Genomic DNA, 14946 nt, shown 5'->3' with positions numbered 1-14946 from the left:
AAGAGGATCCATTATAGGTGGTTCAGGTAGGCCTTTGCAGCCTACATTTACATCCAAGGATGAAGAGGAAGTGCAACACAACCTTAGGAGGAGCAGCCATTGGTTGATGAGGTAATGGTAGTATATGGTGAGAACCATACACTCCCTCATGAAATCAGGTAGGAAATAACATTAAACCAATACATGAACTAGCAAAAAGATAAGAAAAGGAAATGAGGAACAAAGACCAGGCTACATAAGGAGTATCAGCATGCCTTGAGAAAACTAAAACTTCCTAATTGTGATGGTGGTGGGAAAAGCACAGCACATGCATAGATGCACAAACTTGACACCTTTTTGACTCTTAAACCCGTGCAGAAGAAGAGGCAATTAATTTTGCAACCTTACATCTAGAAGGACCGATATATGATTGGTGGCATCATGGTTTGGTAACACAAAACCATGCATTGATTTAGTCCTATGATGAGTTCAGCAGCAAATTGATTGCTGGATTTGACCAAAAGGATGTAGAGATGTATTTTCATGAGCTTGCATTGATTAGACAAAAGTGATGTTGATAATTACATCAATGAGTTCCAAAAGGTTGCTTTTATGGTTCCCGATATGTCAGAAAATAGAATTGTAATGCTATTCACAGAGGGTGTGAATGCTAAGAGGTTTAGTGAAGGCTTTCAAGCCTAGGACACTATAGGATGCTCTTCAAATGGCACTTGATCTTGAAACTACACATCCTACACATCAGTCCCAAAAGAAGAGTTTCAAGAACATCAAACCATTCAAGAGATCCTTCAGTCAGCCTAAGCACATGCCACCTAAGATAGACTTTGAGATGAGGAATGAGTTGCGTAGGAAGAAGTTATGCTTCTCATGCAAGGAGCCATGGGGATCCGGTCAGATATGTCTTGGAAAAGGCAAAGCACATTACATGGAGGTCACTTCCAACATTGATGAGGAGATAGTGGACATTAGTTCAAATAGTGAACATGAGGAGAAACAAGTAGAGCATGATGATATTGCTACAGGAGACAAGGCTCATGGTGCTATTTCTACATTATCAAGTGTTCCTGTGTATCATCCTTTCCAAGTGAGAGGAGTATTAAAGTAACAACAAGTGACATGTTTGGTTGACAGTGAGGCCACTCAATTTCATTGATGAGGGTCTAGTGGCAAAGAGAGGTTTACAGGTTGAGGATTTTCCTGGTTTCAATGTTATGGTAGTCAATGGATTCAAAATGAGTTGTACTAAGGCGATTTCACAGTTGAGCATCTAGTTGGGAGATTATACAGTTATCAATGACTTTAATGTGGTTGGGATTGGTGAGACTAATGTTGTTTTGGGATTTCAATAGTTACATTCACTAGGCAGATATAGTTTGGACATCTCGAGGATCGAGTTGGAGTTCATGTCAAATGGGAAGAAGATGTGTTAAGAGAATTGGCAAGTGGTGCACCAATGGTAGTGACAACCAAGCGAACAGAGGCATTATTTAGACATGGTGAGGTTGCATGGGCAGCCCAATGTTGTGTGCCTTCGAAATCTTTTAGTGATGGCAAGCATTATCCTGTGGACATTTAGTGGTTTTTGGATAAGCATAGTGGGGTGTTTGGAGATATTCCACCAGGTAGACCTCCTAATTGTGGATTTGAGCATGTGTTTGAGTTACAGGAGGGCTCCAATGGACCAAACCTGTTATTACTACTCCATATCATCACCCCAAAAAGTTTGAGGAAATGGAGAAAACGATAAAGGAGTTATTGGATACGGGACACATCAGACCCAATTCCAGTCCCTTTGCATTTAATGTGGTCTTGGTTAAAAAGAAGGGTGGCACGATGAGGATGTGCATTGGTTAGCGTGCCTTGAATAAGATGACCATCGAGAACAAGTACCATATACCTAGGATAGATGAGTTATTGGATGAGCTACATGGGGCAGTTTACTTTTCAAAGAATGGTCTACGTTCAGGGTACCATCAGATTAGAATCCATGAGGGGGATATACATAAGACCATAGTTTGCAGATTGGACTCGGAGAGTACTCGGCAAACCTAACATTTTTGACTCGGCAATTTAAACCATGAGGAAGGGCTGGCAAATTTTGAAAAATGAGAATCATGAGGAAGGGTTGGCAGATTTTGAAGAACCTCAATGATGGGGGGTGGGGGGGTGCAAGAGAAAACACATTTTAACCAATGTATTACCTGCATCAATGTTTTTACCTTTATTTTTCATATTTTTGTAAAAACTTGCAAGTTAAACTTGTAAAAAATCATGGAGCAAAAACAATAGAGTACTTGGCAACTCAAGAGTACTCATAGAGTGTGCAATTTATGCATAAGACAGCATGAGATGCCTCTACGAACATTATGAGTTTTTGGTTATGTCCTTTGGTCTTACAAATGCACCTGCAACTTTCCAGTCATGTATGAATCATATATTTAATAAGCAGTCATGAAAATTTGTATTGGTAGTTTATGATGATGTATTGATATACAGTAAGAAATGGGAGGATCACCTCAGCCACATTGATGGGGTATTAGGCATTAAGGAGGCACTGTCCCTGTTTGCAAAGGTTTCCAAATGTGAATTTGGAATGACAAATATTTTATATTTGGGACATGTGATTTGTGTTGGTGGTGTGAAGGTGCACCAGGAGAAGATACAAGCTATTCTGGATTAGGCACCACTAAGGAACATTTTTGACTTGATGGTTCTCTCAGGTTATGCAGTTATTACAGGAGGTTTTTCAAGGGGTTTAACCAATTGGCTGCACCTCTTACAAATCTCACTAAGAAGGGTGCATTTAGATGGTCAGATGAGGCTTAGGCTACATTTGATAGGCTCAAGCAAGTGATGTGCTCTTGTCTAGCATTAGCTCTACCAAATTTCTCTCAATTGTTTGTGTTAGTGTATGATGGGCTAGGCGAAGGGATAGACATTGTGCTTACACAAAATAGGCATTCCATAACCTATGAGAGTAGGAAGTTGAGAGATGTGAAGCGGTTATATTCCATCTATGCGAAGGAAATGCTTTTCATCATGCATGCGTTGGTAAAGTTTAGACAGTCCTTGGTGGGTGGAAAATTTGTAGTTAGAACATATCACAGTAGTCTGAAATACTTTCTAGCCTTGTCATCAAAGTTAAGCAAACATCATCCATGAAATTGGAAATCCATTAAATTCATAAAAAACCCAAAAAACCTCACACAATTGAATCTGGAAACAACACTTAAACCAAAAACTTTGTTTCTATTCGCCCTTAAATTCGTATGGAATAGAGGGATAGAGTTTTTCTAATCTAAATGCATTTTAAAAACATGTTTTCAATAGACTTTTTGCTGAAAAATTGTATCACAAGCTTCATTGTGGGCTTCGTTGTTTATTCTGCGAGCTCGCTTGACAGCATGTTCTCTTGCCGGGCTGACAATCGTAGGCCTGTTATCCATCGAGAAGGTGGGAGATGGAACTGGAGGGGAAGAGAAATTGATAGACAAATTGCAATGTAAGGTATCCCCTGTAGTGGAGTACGAAGTCAAGTGGATGAAATGTGAACTTTGTCTTCCATTCAGCAATCGTGGGAGGTTGTGACTATATGTATTGATCTTTTTTCTTTATTTTTGTTTAAGGTTTTCTTCTGTGTTTTAATTTTAGTATGCTAAAATTTAATATTTTATAATATTTAATTTAGATTATTAATCTAAATATATTAAATTGAATATATTTAGCATTTATAATATTTAAATTAATTTCTTTGATGTATTTATATTCTAATATTTTTAATTTATATAAGGCGAATTTAATTACGAATTTTTTCTTGTTGAACTTAATCCGAATTTTTTTGTTGTCGAACACAAATTCAAACTTGAACCTTGTGGGCATAGCTTTCTAAAAGGATTTGAATAAACGCTAGCGAAAGTGGGTGAGTAAGATTCTAGTGTAGGACTTTGATATCGAATATGTCAAGGGGAAAAGGAATACTGTAGCAGATGCACTATCAAGGAGACCCTCACTTTGCTCTGTCAGAGATTTCAGCCAATTGAAAGGTTCACCTTGTGGTTGAGTATTCCAAGAATACATTTGCATGGAGCTCATGGACGGTAAGATTCAGGACGATAGATACAAGGTAGTTGATGATGTGATATGCTACAAGGACAGGACATATTTGGTACCCAAATCTAAGATAAAGGATAAGATTTTGAGAGTTGTTCATGATACTTCTCTAGCAGGACATCCCAGGTTCTTCAAAACCTATAGGCAGATTAAAGAGAGATTCTCATGGAAGGATCTAGAGAGTGATGTCTTGTGCTATGTTAGAGAGTGTATGACATGTCAGCAGAATAGGTCTAAGCATATCTTTCCCGCAGGTTTTCTTCAACCATTGCCTTCCTGACCAGAGATGGAAGAGTAAATCAATGGATTTTATTACTGGTCCTCCTGCCAACCCAACTTAATGTAACCAGCTGCACCAAAACATTAAAGACGATACGAGGAGCTTGCTCCTCTTCCATTGAAAAAGTTTCAAGAGCCGTAAAAGGAAGGAAAAGGCGGATGCTGATAGTCCTCAAAATAGAACTCAATATTACTTATCTTTGAATTATAAATGTAATTCCCTTGTATTTGTCTCTTTCTAGTCCTTTCAATGCTTCACTTTGTAATTGGCTTTATGTCTTCCTCTTTTCGGTGCTCATAGCTATGTACTTGTGTTGTTCGGAAACATTTTTTTTGTAACTATATGCCTCTTTGCCTGTCTATTTTTGCTAGTAGAGAACAAAAGGCGTCTTTTGTAAGATTTCCATACTTTTAATATATTATTATCTTTTATAGATAAATTCAAAGAGTTGTCTTTGAGCAGTGCTTGCTCCAGAAAGATTCCATTAGATTTTTAATATGTAATACAAGTATTAACGTGAGAAATATCAAGAAATAGAAGAAAAATATTCCAAGTTTCACTAAAATTCCAAAATTCTCTTATTATTCAATGCTATTTAGACGTTGTACTAACCACAATGCAAATGATCTTTAATTTTTTTTAAGCAATGAGTTGAAAAGTTATAGAATAACTAAAAACAAATGCCTATGACTTTTCCTGTTGATAAACTTTATTATGCAGGAGAAATCCAAAGATATAGCTAAGGCAGAAGAAGCTGTACGCAAGTGTATATCTGCTGTGAAGAAAGTAAGTATAAGCTTCAAATGATTCAGACCATTTTACCTAATCATGTGCTAAATCAGAACCTTTGATTTCTTTCCATTACTGGTGTATCAGTGGAAAAATTAATAGAAAGAAACGCATAGGCCTTCTTTATTAGCTAGAGTGAGAAATCTTAATTGTGGTTTCTTCTTCGAACCCCAGGCCCTTTCACACAATATCCTTTGTGAACCAGAATTTTTCAGTTTCTTTCTAAATCGTAGCAATTTATCAGGTTTCAACCATCCAATACAAATGGATTGTTGCTGAAAATTACTCTAAATGAAATTGTTAAAAACATTATTTATATAATTTGTCTAATACGAGATCTAAATTTCTTCTTTCTCTATACAATCTCCTGTGTCTTGCAGCCTGGAATCCCAGAGAGAATTGTGAAGTTAGAGCCCATTAGAAGAGAATATCTATCGTGTCTGCAACATCTTGTTGGTTTGCTTAGCCGAACTTCAGTCGAGAAAAATAAGCAGATAAAAGAAGAGCTAAGACAGTTAAACAAGGAAATCGCTCAAATTGAAGCTGACCTTGGAATAAAGAGACCAAAACGATTTTTCTGGTAGAATCATTTTTCTATTTCCTATCTTGATTTTTTTAAAATAAAATCTGTTCTCGCTTTGTATCATTTTGAACAATTTAAACTTGTTGAAAACCTCAGAATTTGGTAGACTAGATGGCTTATCATATTTGTGGAACTTAAACATGTTTTTTAACAAAGGGAAAGAGTACTGCAATTTTAATGAGGTGTGGCTTTCCACATCCCGGGAATTTTGTATCTGCATTTCTTATTGGCTGAGAAAGGTTACCGGACCTTTATTAAAACGAATGGTAGTTCAGTTTTAATATTTAAATCATGTTTAACTGAAGCTCATAGATATCCCATATTATTTTTCTCTGTCCTCCTGCTTTAGCAGTTAGATCACTGTATGGAATATGAACGGAATTTTTTCAAAAGCCTTCAAATGGTCAAAGCATATGTTTTTGGTAATAAAGTTTATGGTTATTTCTGTCAATGGGGTTGTATTCAAATGGCAAGGTCATAAGGTATTAATGTTGAAGATCTATGTTTGAATCCTCCAAAGTGACATCTATGTGGCTTATATGTTGACCTGAGTCGATTGAGTGGATTATGTGACATGTTGATTGGGAAGGAGGTCCCCCCTTGACCTCCAACATCTTAGAAAAAAAAAAGTTAATGATTATTTCATTATTTTATTACTGTTAACGTAGAGATCGGCTAACAAACATTTGACAGAGACGGTATTAGCTGTGCCCAAAGTATTGATTTTTTACTTAGCTATTGTTCTTGTAGTGAATGGTGAGAAATACTGCTGTGAGGCCTCTCTGGGTATGTCCTTTGAATTCTATATTGATTCAATTTTGAATATGTACTTTTATCCACTTGAGTATCAAGTAAAATCCCAAAAAAAACTATTTATATTAAAAAAACACATTCTGTTTCAAATTCTGAATATAACCATCTTATCTTGAAGCAAAGACACTATTATATTAATTTCTCAGCGTTCACAGATGCTTGTGCACTTTTCTCGTTTGGCATCATAAATAATGAGCTCTAATGGATTTTTGTCTGAAATAATCAAATTAATCTATTAAATAATTAGTTGAAATTATAGGCTTGGGTTAGTTAAGTGAGAAATTCTAGTGCCTGAAAAAAATTGTAATCATTCAAATTTAGTGTGGGAGGGTGGTAAAATACATGAACCCTTGACTATTGGGGTTTTAGATTTGAAACAAGAAACGAAAACTAATTATGGCTCATTTTGAGGCTCTGAAGTCACACTTGCATTTGTTGTTATAATTTAGCACATGCATATTGAGTTTTTTTAAGCTTGTGTTAATTTTATGTGTACCACTGTAATTGTTCATCATCCAGATTGAAAATTGAAGAGCCCAAGTCATGTAACTTGAGAACAACTGTTAGGTCAGATTGCTCGTGTGAAGATAATAACCTGTGTTGAAATGAAATTGTTTAGATTAGTTATACTGTTTAAGATACAAATTGTGGTATGTGTTTGTTGGCAATGCCTAATCATCCAATACATGAATGCAATTATCAAACCTAGATGTGGAAGAATTGGTTTTAACTGATGTACTGACAAGGGAATTTTGATACATATAATACTTGAAAGCAACAGCCGCTGAAATTATCTTGAAATATCAGAGATCGTGTCCAAGTTTGCCCATGTGAATATTATGGAATGAGCAAGGCAAACAAATCTTCATCAATGGTGAACGAATGTTGCATAAACCGTTTGGTACATATTTTTTCATACAATACACCACCCTATGGAATAAATCATCAAATTTAAAAAGATACGTGTATGCAGTCAAGAAAATAATTTATTCGAATACTCTTTGTGAGTGCCACTCTGAAATGGCCTATATTATGAATGCATTGGTCATAGAATCAACCCAAGTGGTTATGAGGATTAATCTAAGTTTAATGTGAGGTAAGTATTTGTCGTCATAAAATTGTAATAAAAATATTTATTTTAATTTTTAATTATTATAATTTTGAATCGTTGTAATTTTAAAATTATATTAGTATAATTATATTTATGTAATATTAGTTATAACTCTTGTTCTAATAAAATAATTATAATATAATACAAATTTTATAGTGAAAATTTATATTATGTTTAAAAACATAATCCTAATTTAATATAAAAAATATATATAATTATAATTATAATTGTAAAATTAATCTCAATTTTAATTATTAATTTGTAGTGTAATATAATATTATTTTAGTTATATTTATGTAATATTAATTATAATTGGTCTCAATAAAATAACTATTGATAATTATAAAAGTGAAAATAGACATTTTTTGAATGACTTAATATAAATTATTTAAATTAATGATTAAAAGTTATTAAATTATTTTGTATATACTAAAATGGTCAAAAAGTTGGCTTGTTAATGGGTTTGCTCGAGCTAATTTGGAATCCTACAAGGTGAAGGTGGTGGAGTGGTCCAAGTCGAGGGAAGAATGATATAAAATTAATTTTGATGGGGCCCCAAAGGGAAATCCAAGATTGTCACAAGTTGGATTTGTGGCACGAGACTGGAAGGGCAATATTGTAGCAATTGGAACTTTAAAACTTGCATAGGGAATGAACAATGAAGTCAAGACTCAAACGGCTATTAAAGCATTGAAAATGGGAAAGAAATTGGGCTTCTCGAAAATATAGCTTGAAGGAAATTTCTTAATTATTATTAATGCACTAAAAAAGGGTGAAACACAAATCTGGAATTTGAATAAATATATAACCGTTGCCAAGCATTTATTAGAAACTTTTGAGGAATTTGAAGTTAGATATGTGATGAGATTAGAGAATGGCATGGCAGTCAAGCTATCCAAGTGGATAGTGAAGTATGGTGGAAGATTTTCATAATTTTGAGCTCAATCTTTGAGTTGGAATAGTGCGTCATTGTTTTCATAAACTATTAATGAAAAGGTGTGGTGGTGGGGTGATGTGACATGGGGAGCACTTGGTGCTCACAATTGAGGATGGGTGGTGATTACATTTTAATATGGAGGCCACCTTTTCCTTTATTACACCAAGACAACAATTAGCATTTATGGGCAAAGTCATTGATAAAAGAATGAAAAATATTTTCAAAATTGATGAAGATATTTTCATTCAAATCATGAAAATTCTTCTAGGTGAAGAGTTTTTTATGACTAAACACAAGTATAGGATGAATATAGACATTGTGTCAATGGTGGCAGCGTGGGGGTTGGAGGTTCGATGAAAAGAAGATGTTGAATGGGTGTTGAAAGATTGTGTGGAAAATGATTGGTTGTATGGTTTGCATTTGATATTGGAAAGGGTGATTTTAGGGGTGAGGTTTATGCTTGGAGAGGTGGCCAAGGGCACAAATGAGGAGACTCTTCAACAGCTAATGTTTATTCATTGGATGTAGGGGACACACAAGGATGAGTGTCAAGAAGAAGCATATATCAATTGGGATTGGCGAAGGAATGAGAGCAAGCCAAAGGAAAGAGGAAGGTGGGGCTAGAGGAAGAACCAAAAGCAGGATTCAAGATAAAAGACCAATGGGTTAATGGGCCTTTGAAAGCAATGAGGAAGTGAAAAGAAAAACATTGTTTTTTGTTTAAAGCTTGTTTATGTAGTTACTTGATCAATTGTTATATGTTTTAAACTATTAAATTGTATAAATGGGTGTATAGGGTAGAATACTGGTAGGCGGGGGTAGGGTTTTGGTTGAGGTTTTGTCAAACTATGGACATCGTTTTGGAGAAAAATTTGGCAACATTTCTTTGAGATGGATAGATGATATTACAACTTATGTACTTTGTTTTGAATATCAATAACAAAAAAAATGATTAAAAAGTTTATGATTTTCAAAAAGCATTAAAAAATAGAATGATTTCAAAAAGATATATAAAATACAATTATCAAGAATGCATATAATAATTATGTTTTTTTAAAAATAGAAATATTTGTATTTAATTTTTCATTTAATTTAATTTAAACTGAATCAAATCCCTATAATTGGTTTTATTATCTATATTTTGAGAAAAAAAAATTATTAAAATTTATGTATATATTTAGAAAAAATATTTTGTTTACAATATTATAAATTAAAAAAATGAAAAAATTGTTTAAAATAGACCTTTTAAAAAATATATATATAAAGAAATCCAAAAAAACCTATAAAATCTATCATTCCTAAAAATTTGCTCCTATAACAGCAAATTTTTTAAACCAATCATAGTGTAGATAAATAATTTCTACACTATCTTAAATTTAAAAATATAAATCTCAACTTTACAAAAACCAAGCTTATTTTGAGAGCAAAATTAAAAATCAATTTTAATTGGTGCAAACTAACTGATTGATTGGGTTTAATGGATGCAATCCTATTGCCTACAAGAAGTACTAATAAGTTTTCAACACATTATGTTTCAATGGCAATTTAAAGCTTTAAAGCGTAGGATGAATCTTTAGTACAATCCATATGATATTTTATCTTTTAAGAGGCCAACTCAACTATTTGATTATAGTTTAGGATGATGTTTGTGCATATAATATTTCAAGAGATGGCTTGAATGCTTTATTATATGTTGATTTCTAGAGATTGCAAGGTACAAAAGATTCAGTATTATGGTGTAATTAAATGGGTTATAAATAAAGTATGTGAAGTATCTTTAACCGGGTGGTAATTTTTTAAAGATTTTATATGATAAAGGTTAATTCAAGTGAATTATTGGGATCCTTCAAGGAAGACAAACATCTCCACTAAAGTGTGTCATCTTAATGAATTGGTTGAATAAATAAATGAAAGTTTTATTTTAATACAAATCTTTATGTCAAATGTTATGAGACAAATAAAGTAATTGAGGATATAATAAATAATCTTAAATTGACATAAATGGTCTTATCTATTTTCTAATTCTGAGATCATAATTATTGTATTTAAAACATAATTAGTATATTATATCTAATAACTTAGAGACAAAGATATCCTCTAGTCCGCAATAGTATTGTGTTCTATCAATGACAACATAATATGTTCACTACACAATTTTGTTATAATACATACTACAATTTTATGTAGACTAAAAAATTTAAGTCAGTAATAAATACTTTTCAATTGTTATGTGAAAGTAAGTTGTTTGTCCTCAAACACTTACGAAACTCTAAAAATGTCAAATCTCAATCTTAAATCTTATTAAACGACAATACATACCAACAAATAAACTAGCATTAAATTATCATCAATTCTTATAAAATAAAATTTATTTAAAATATTGATGACTTGAAATTGTACTCACTTCTTTCCTCGCAAATCTTTAATTTCCTTCCTGTCAATTGATAAACTAATCCTAAGGTTTATGATTACAACCTTCAAAATCATAATTTTTCCCTTATGTATCTTCAATATTCTCCAAAAGTGTCTTACCTTAACCTCCACTTAGGTCCATCCTTATCTCCTTTACTAATAATATTATGATTGTTATTAATAAAAAAGAGTCAACTAAAAGGCTAACATGAAAGCCTAACCTAAGAAAAACTAAAGTTTAAGAGGAAACGTGTATTCATATCGTAAATCCATTCTTAAAATGGTAGAAAATTATTCTTTAAGCCAATCACTTGTGATATTGGATGTCATTTTACTAGTCATTGGAGATTATAAAGCCAAAAAAAATAGTTTGATTCTCACATTTGACAATAAGAAAAAAAACGTTGTGACATGTAACAAGCCAATTTTTATTTGTTTTAAGTTAAATATGTTTGAACGAATATAAGAGAATTTCCATCCAAAGATTAATGTGATAAATAAAAGTGGAGACTTATTCTTTAAGCCCCATCTATCCACATTGTACAAAACATGGTCTCTTTTTAATCTCAAACTTTGATTGAGATGAAGAGCAAACTATGTTTTGGACCCACCAAGTGCACCACTAATCCCAAGTCCTTCCTTTTGGCCTTTGTGATTCTTTCACTACTTTTGGATAATTTATAAACAAGGTATTCAATAATTTCCCTAAAAGAATTATCCTTGTGTTGTTTGGTGATATCCTTATTTATAGCAAACTACTAGGAAAACATCTTGAACATGTGAACATTCTAGTTTCAAATTTGGCGAAAGACACATATGCTAAGGACTTTTAAGTGTAAATTTTTAAGTCTCTAGAGTATTTTGTTCATTTTATTTTCATATAGGATGTGTATATTAATACCATAAATATTAAGGTCACGTGTGTTTATTATATACTTAAAGACTCGAGAAGAATGAGGTTTAACAAGATTATAGTTATAAATCCTTTACTAGTTGTTTATGTCTAATTTACTTATTTTTATTACTCATTGATTATAGATCTAAGATCAATTAGTTTTATTTTGAGCATCATGTGTTCTATTATACTTGGATTATAGATTTAAGATCAACTAGTTTTACCTTTAGTGTCACCTCCTTTATTTGTAGTTAATTTTACCTTTAGTGTCACCTCTCTTATTTGTAATTGATTTGAAAGTACCAAATTATGCACAAGTCCCACCTCCTTTGTGTGTTTTGACCCTATTTGATGTAGGAGCATCCCATAAAACCTTATAGTATTTCACCACATAATATTATTTTTTCTTGCAATAGGGAACCAAAGTCCAATACCATCTCATCCATAACATATCTAGGTTGCAACAAATTTATATTAATTTATCAAAAGTTATCATCATCAAAAGTTCAAAATACAAAACAATCAGTGCACATTGATTGAACATAGTTTGCAAAACCTTTATGTTCCTTGTGACATAAATCTTGTCATATCACAAGGCATTATGGGACCTAGAAGACCTTCAATTGGAATAATCAAATTTAGGTTGACCTACACATTTAATAGGTTATTAGGTATTTGGACACCTTGTGGATGACACAAATCATTCCAAAGGCTTGGAGTTGATATATAAACACCTTTTGCATTCATTAAGATTCAATTAATAAGTAGATAGGGTGGCTGACACATTAGGAGTTAGGAAATAGTAAGAGTAGCTTGAATTGTTAATTAGAGTGAGTCATTAGGAATCTGGCATGTAAGCCTGTAATAAGCTTGTGTCGCCTTGTGTGCCAATCTATAATCTACATGTTGCAAGCCAATGAACATGTAGTAATCTTTATATCGTGTTGAATCAATGAGAACTCATTTTCTAATCTATGATATATCTATTGTATTAACTCTTGATTGCATGATTGGATAGTCGTCTCTCTAAACCTTACATTTGTGACTACCTCAAGTATTATCAAAGCAAGTTTTGAACCCTTTAGGAGCAAAAACATTCTAAAGGATCTAAGGTTGAATAGATCGTCAATATCAAGCAATTTGCAAATATTTTCTACTAGAGTATGAACCATGAGGTAGTTGCAACCTTGTAGCCAGATGGCCAACTTGAGGTAGTTATACTAGATCTAAAAGAAATATTCCACTAAGGAGGATATTAGTATGGCCAATGTTGTTGGGAGAATGAAATAAATGTTAGATATGATGAGGTCAACGAAGATCTAATTGGATGTTGTAGAAGAAGATGGGAAAAGATGTCTAAACCCTACAAATGAGGATGCGAGTGATGAATATGAATTAGAAGCTCTAGATTTGTATGAGGAAGCCCTAGAAGAAGAGTCAAACTAGATCAAGATGTTGAAAGCCATTTCCATAATTGGTAAGAGACCTTAAATTTAAATTTTTAATTGTGTTGCTAATTTAAATCCTAAGGAATAGTGGAAGGTTAGCAATACACTTTGGTATAGGCAAGACAATGACTTTGGCAAGTGAACATTACTCTTGGTCTCAAATTTATAAATACTCGATGCAAGGAAATTTGTTCAAGAGTGCATAACTTGTCAAGTTGCAAAATGGAGTAGTCAAAACATTAGACTATATGAACATTTGATAGTATTGAAAAGCCCTTAAGAAGGACATAAGGATGGATTATATATTAAGTTTGTCAAGGACACATATAAGACATGATTCCATATTTGTAGGAATGGGTAGATTTCTAAAAAGGATCATTTCATTCCTTGTAAGAAAACACGTGATGTTTTGTATGTTGCTAACATATTCTTCGGGGAAATTGTGAGTTCATGTGGATTATGATGAGGACATACTTATACTGAGAGGGGGGTGAATCACTATAAGACAAACTTTACTTTTTAAAAACTTGACAATTATAACAATATTGATCACACACAATCTAACAATTATGCAACACAATGACACATGATTTACATGGGAACCCTTATAGGAGAAAACCACAACAAAATAGATTTACTTATATAAAACTTTCTTACAAACTTCATAGGCACCCACAATTGGAGATAAAAATCCCCACAATTTGTAGGCACCAACCTAATGGAGGTACCAAGTCCCACTACTAAGCACCAACTTAGTGAAACATGTCAATCTCTCCTTTAGAAACGACCAACTTCGAAAACAAGGTTCTACCTTTTGAATGTTGCTTCTTCGCCAAATAATTTACATTACTATCTCCTTCATATATTCAATTTATGATTCTCCTCTTATCATTAACAATAATATAAATATACTTGTTGTTCACATGCACTAGCATATTCTTTCTATGTATTATCCTTATCTTTTCACATGTATATCCATTATATATCTCTCATATGTGTTTTCTAAGTCTACTCAAATATAGTTCAACTCATGGTTACATATCCTCTCCACACTTGATTTCTTCAAGTGTTCTTTTTATTCACATCATTGTTCCACTCAAATCATGCATATCTTCCTCTTTCATATCTACATATTGAATGATCTTTTTATATTTTCTCATGCATAAATTATTTGTTGTGCATTTGATATATATATTTTTTCTAGTTACATTAATCTCCACAAATCTGACTTACATCTTATATCTTTTTGTCTTCATAAAATGATGTAGCTCTTAGAAAAATATGGTGAGCTTTGAAACAATCATGACTCTTATTCATTACTAATTGCCCATTCAAAATTGACCACAACATTTAATAAATATAATTGGTGTCTTATAATAGAGCGTTGACTCCATCATTAACTCTCCTTTGTTAATAATGATTGATGTCTTAAATAAGGATTGTTGCCTTACAGAATATAATTGTTGCTTTTGTCTTACATAATAGGAGCCTATAACATGTCCCTCATTAATATATATAATTTTCTTAATATATGGGATTAGCATATTATTTATATGTCTTTGTCTCTT

General features: G+C 32.7%; 1 protein-coding gene across 3 annotated transcripts in view; it reads left to right on the top strand.

Annotated features, from left to right (window-relative positions):
• LOC131050633 (uncharacterized) overlaps positions 1-6071 on the top strand; it is a 312685-nt gene extending 306614 nt beyond the window's left edge. For all 3 annotated transcript variants that reach the window (XM_057984836.2, XM_057984833.2, XM_057984835.2), the window contains 2 exons: positions 5111-5176; positions 5560-6071. In XM_057984836.2, the coding sequence (XP_057840819.2) occupies positions 5111-5176; positions 5560-5763 (270 nt within the window). In that variant the 3' untranslated portion in view covers positions 5764-6071. The remainder of the gene's footprint in view (positions 1-5110; positions 5177-5559) is intronic.
• The last annotated feature ends 8875 nt before the right edge of the window (positions 6072-14946 follow it).

Source organism: Cryptomeria japonica, chromosome 8, assembly GCF_030272615.1.
Source record: "Cryptomeria japonica chromosome 8, Sugi_1.0, whole genome shotgun sequence".
Taxonomy (NCBI): Eukaryota; Viridiplantae; Streptophyta; class Pinopsida; order Cupressales; family Cupressaceae; genus Cryptomeria; species Cryptomeria japonica.
Note: the sequence above shows the minus strand (reverse complement) of the source record. Positions and strands in the feature narration are given on the sequence as shown.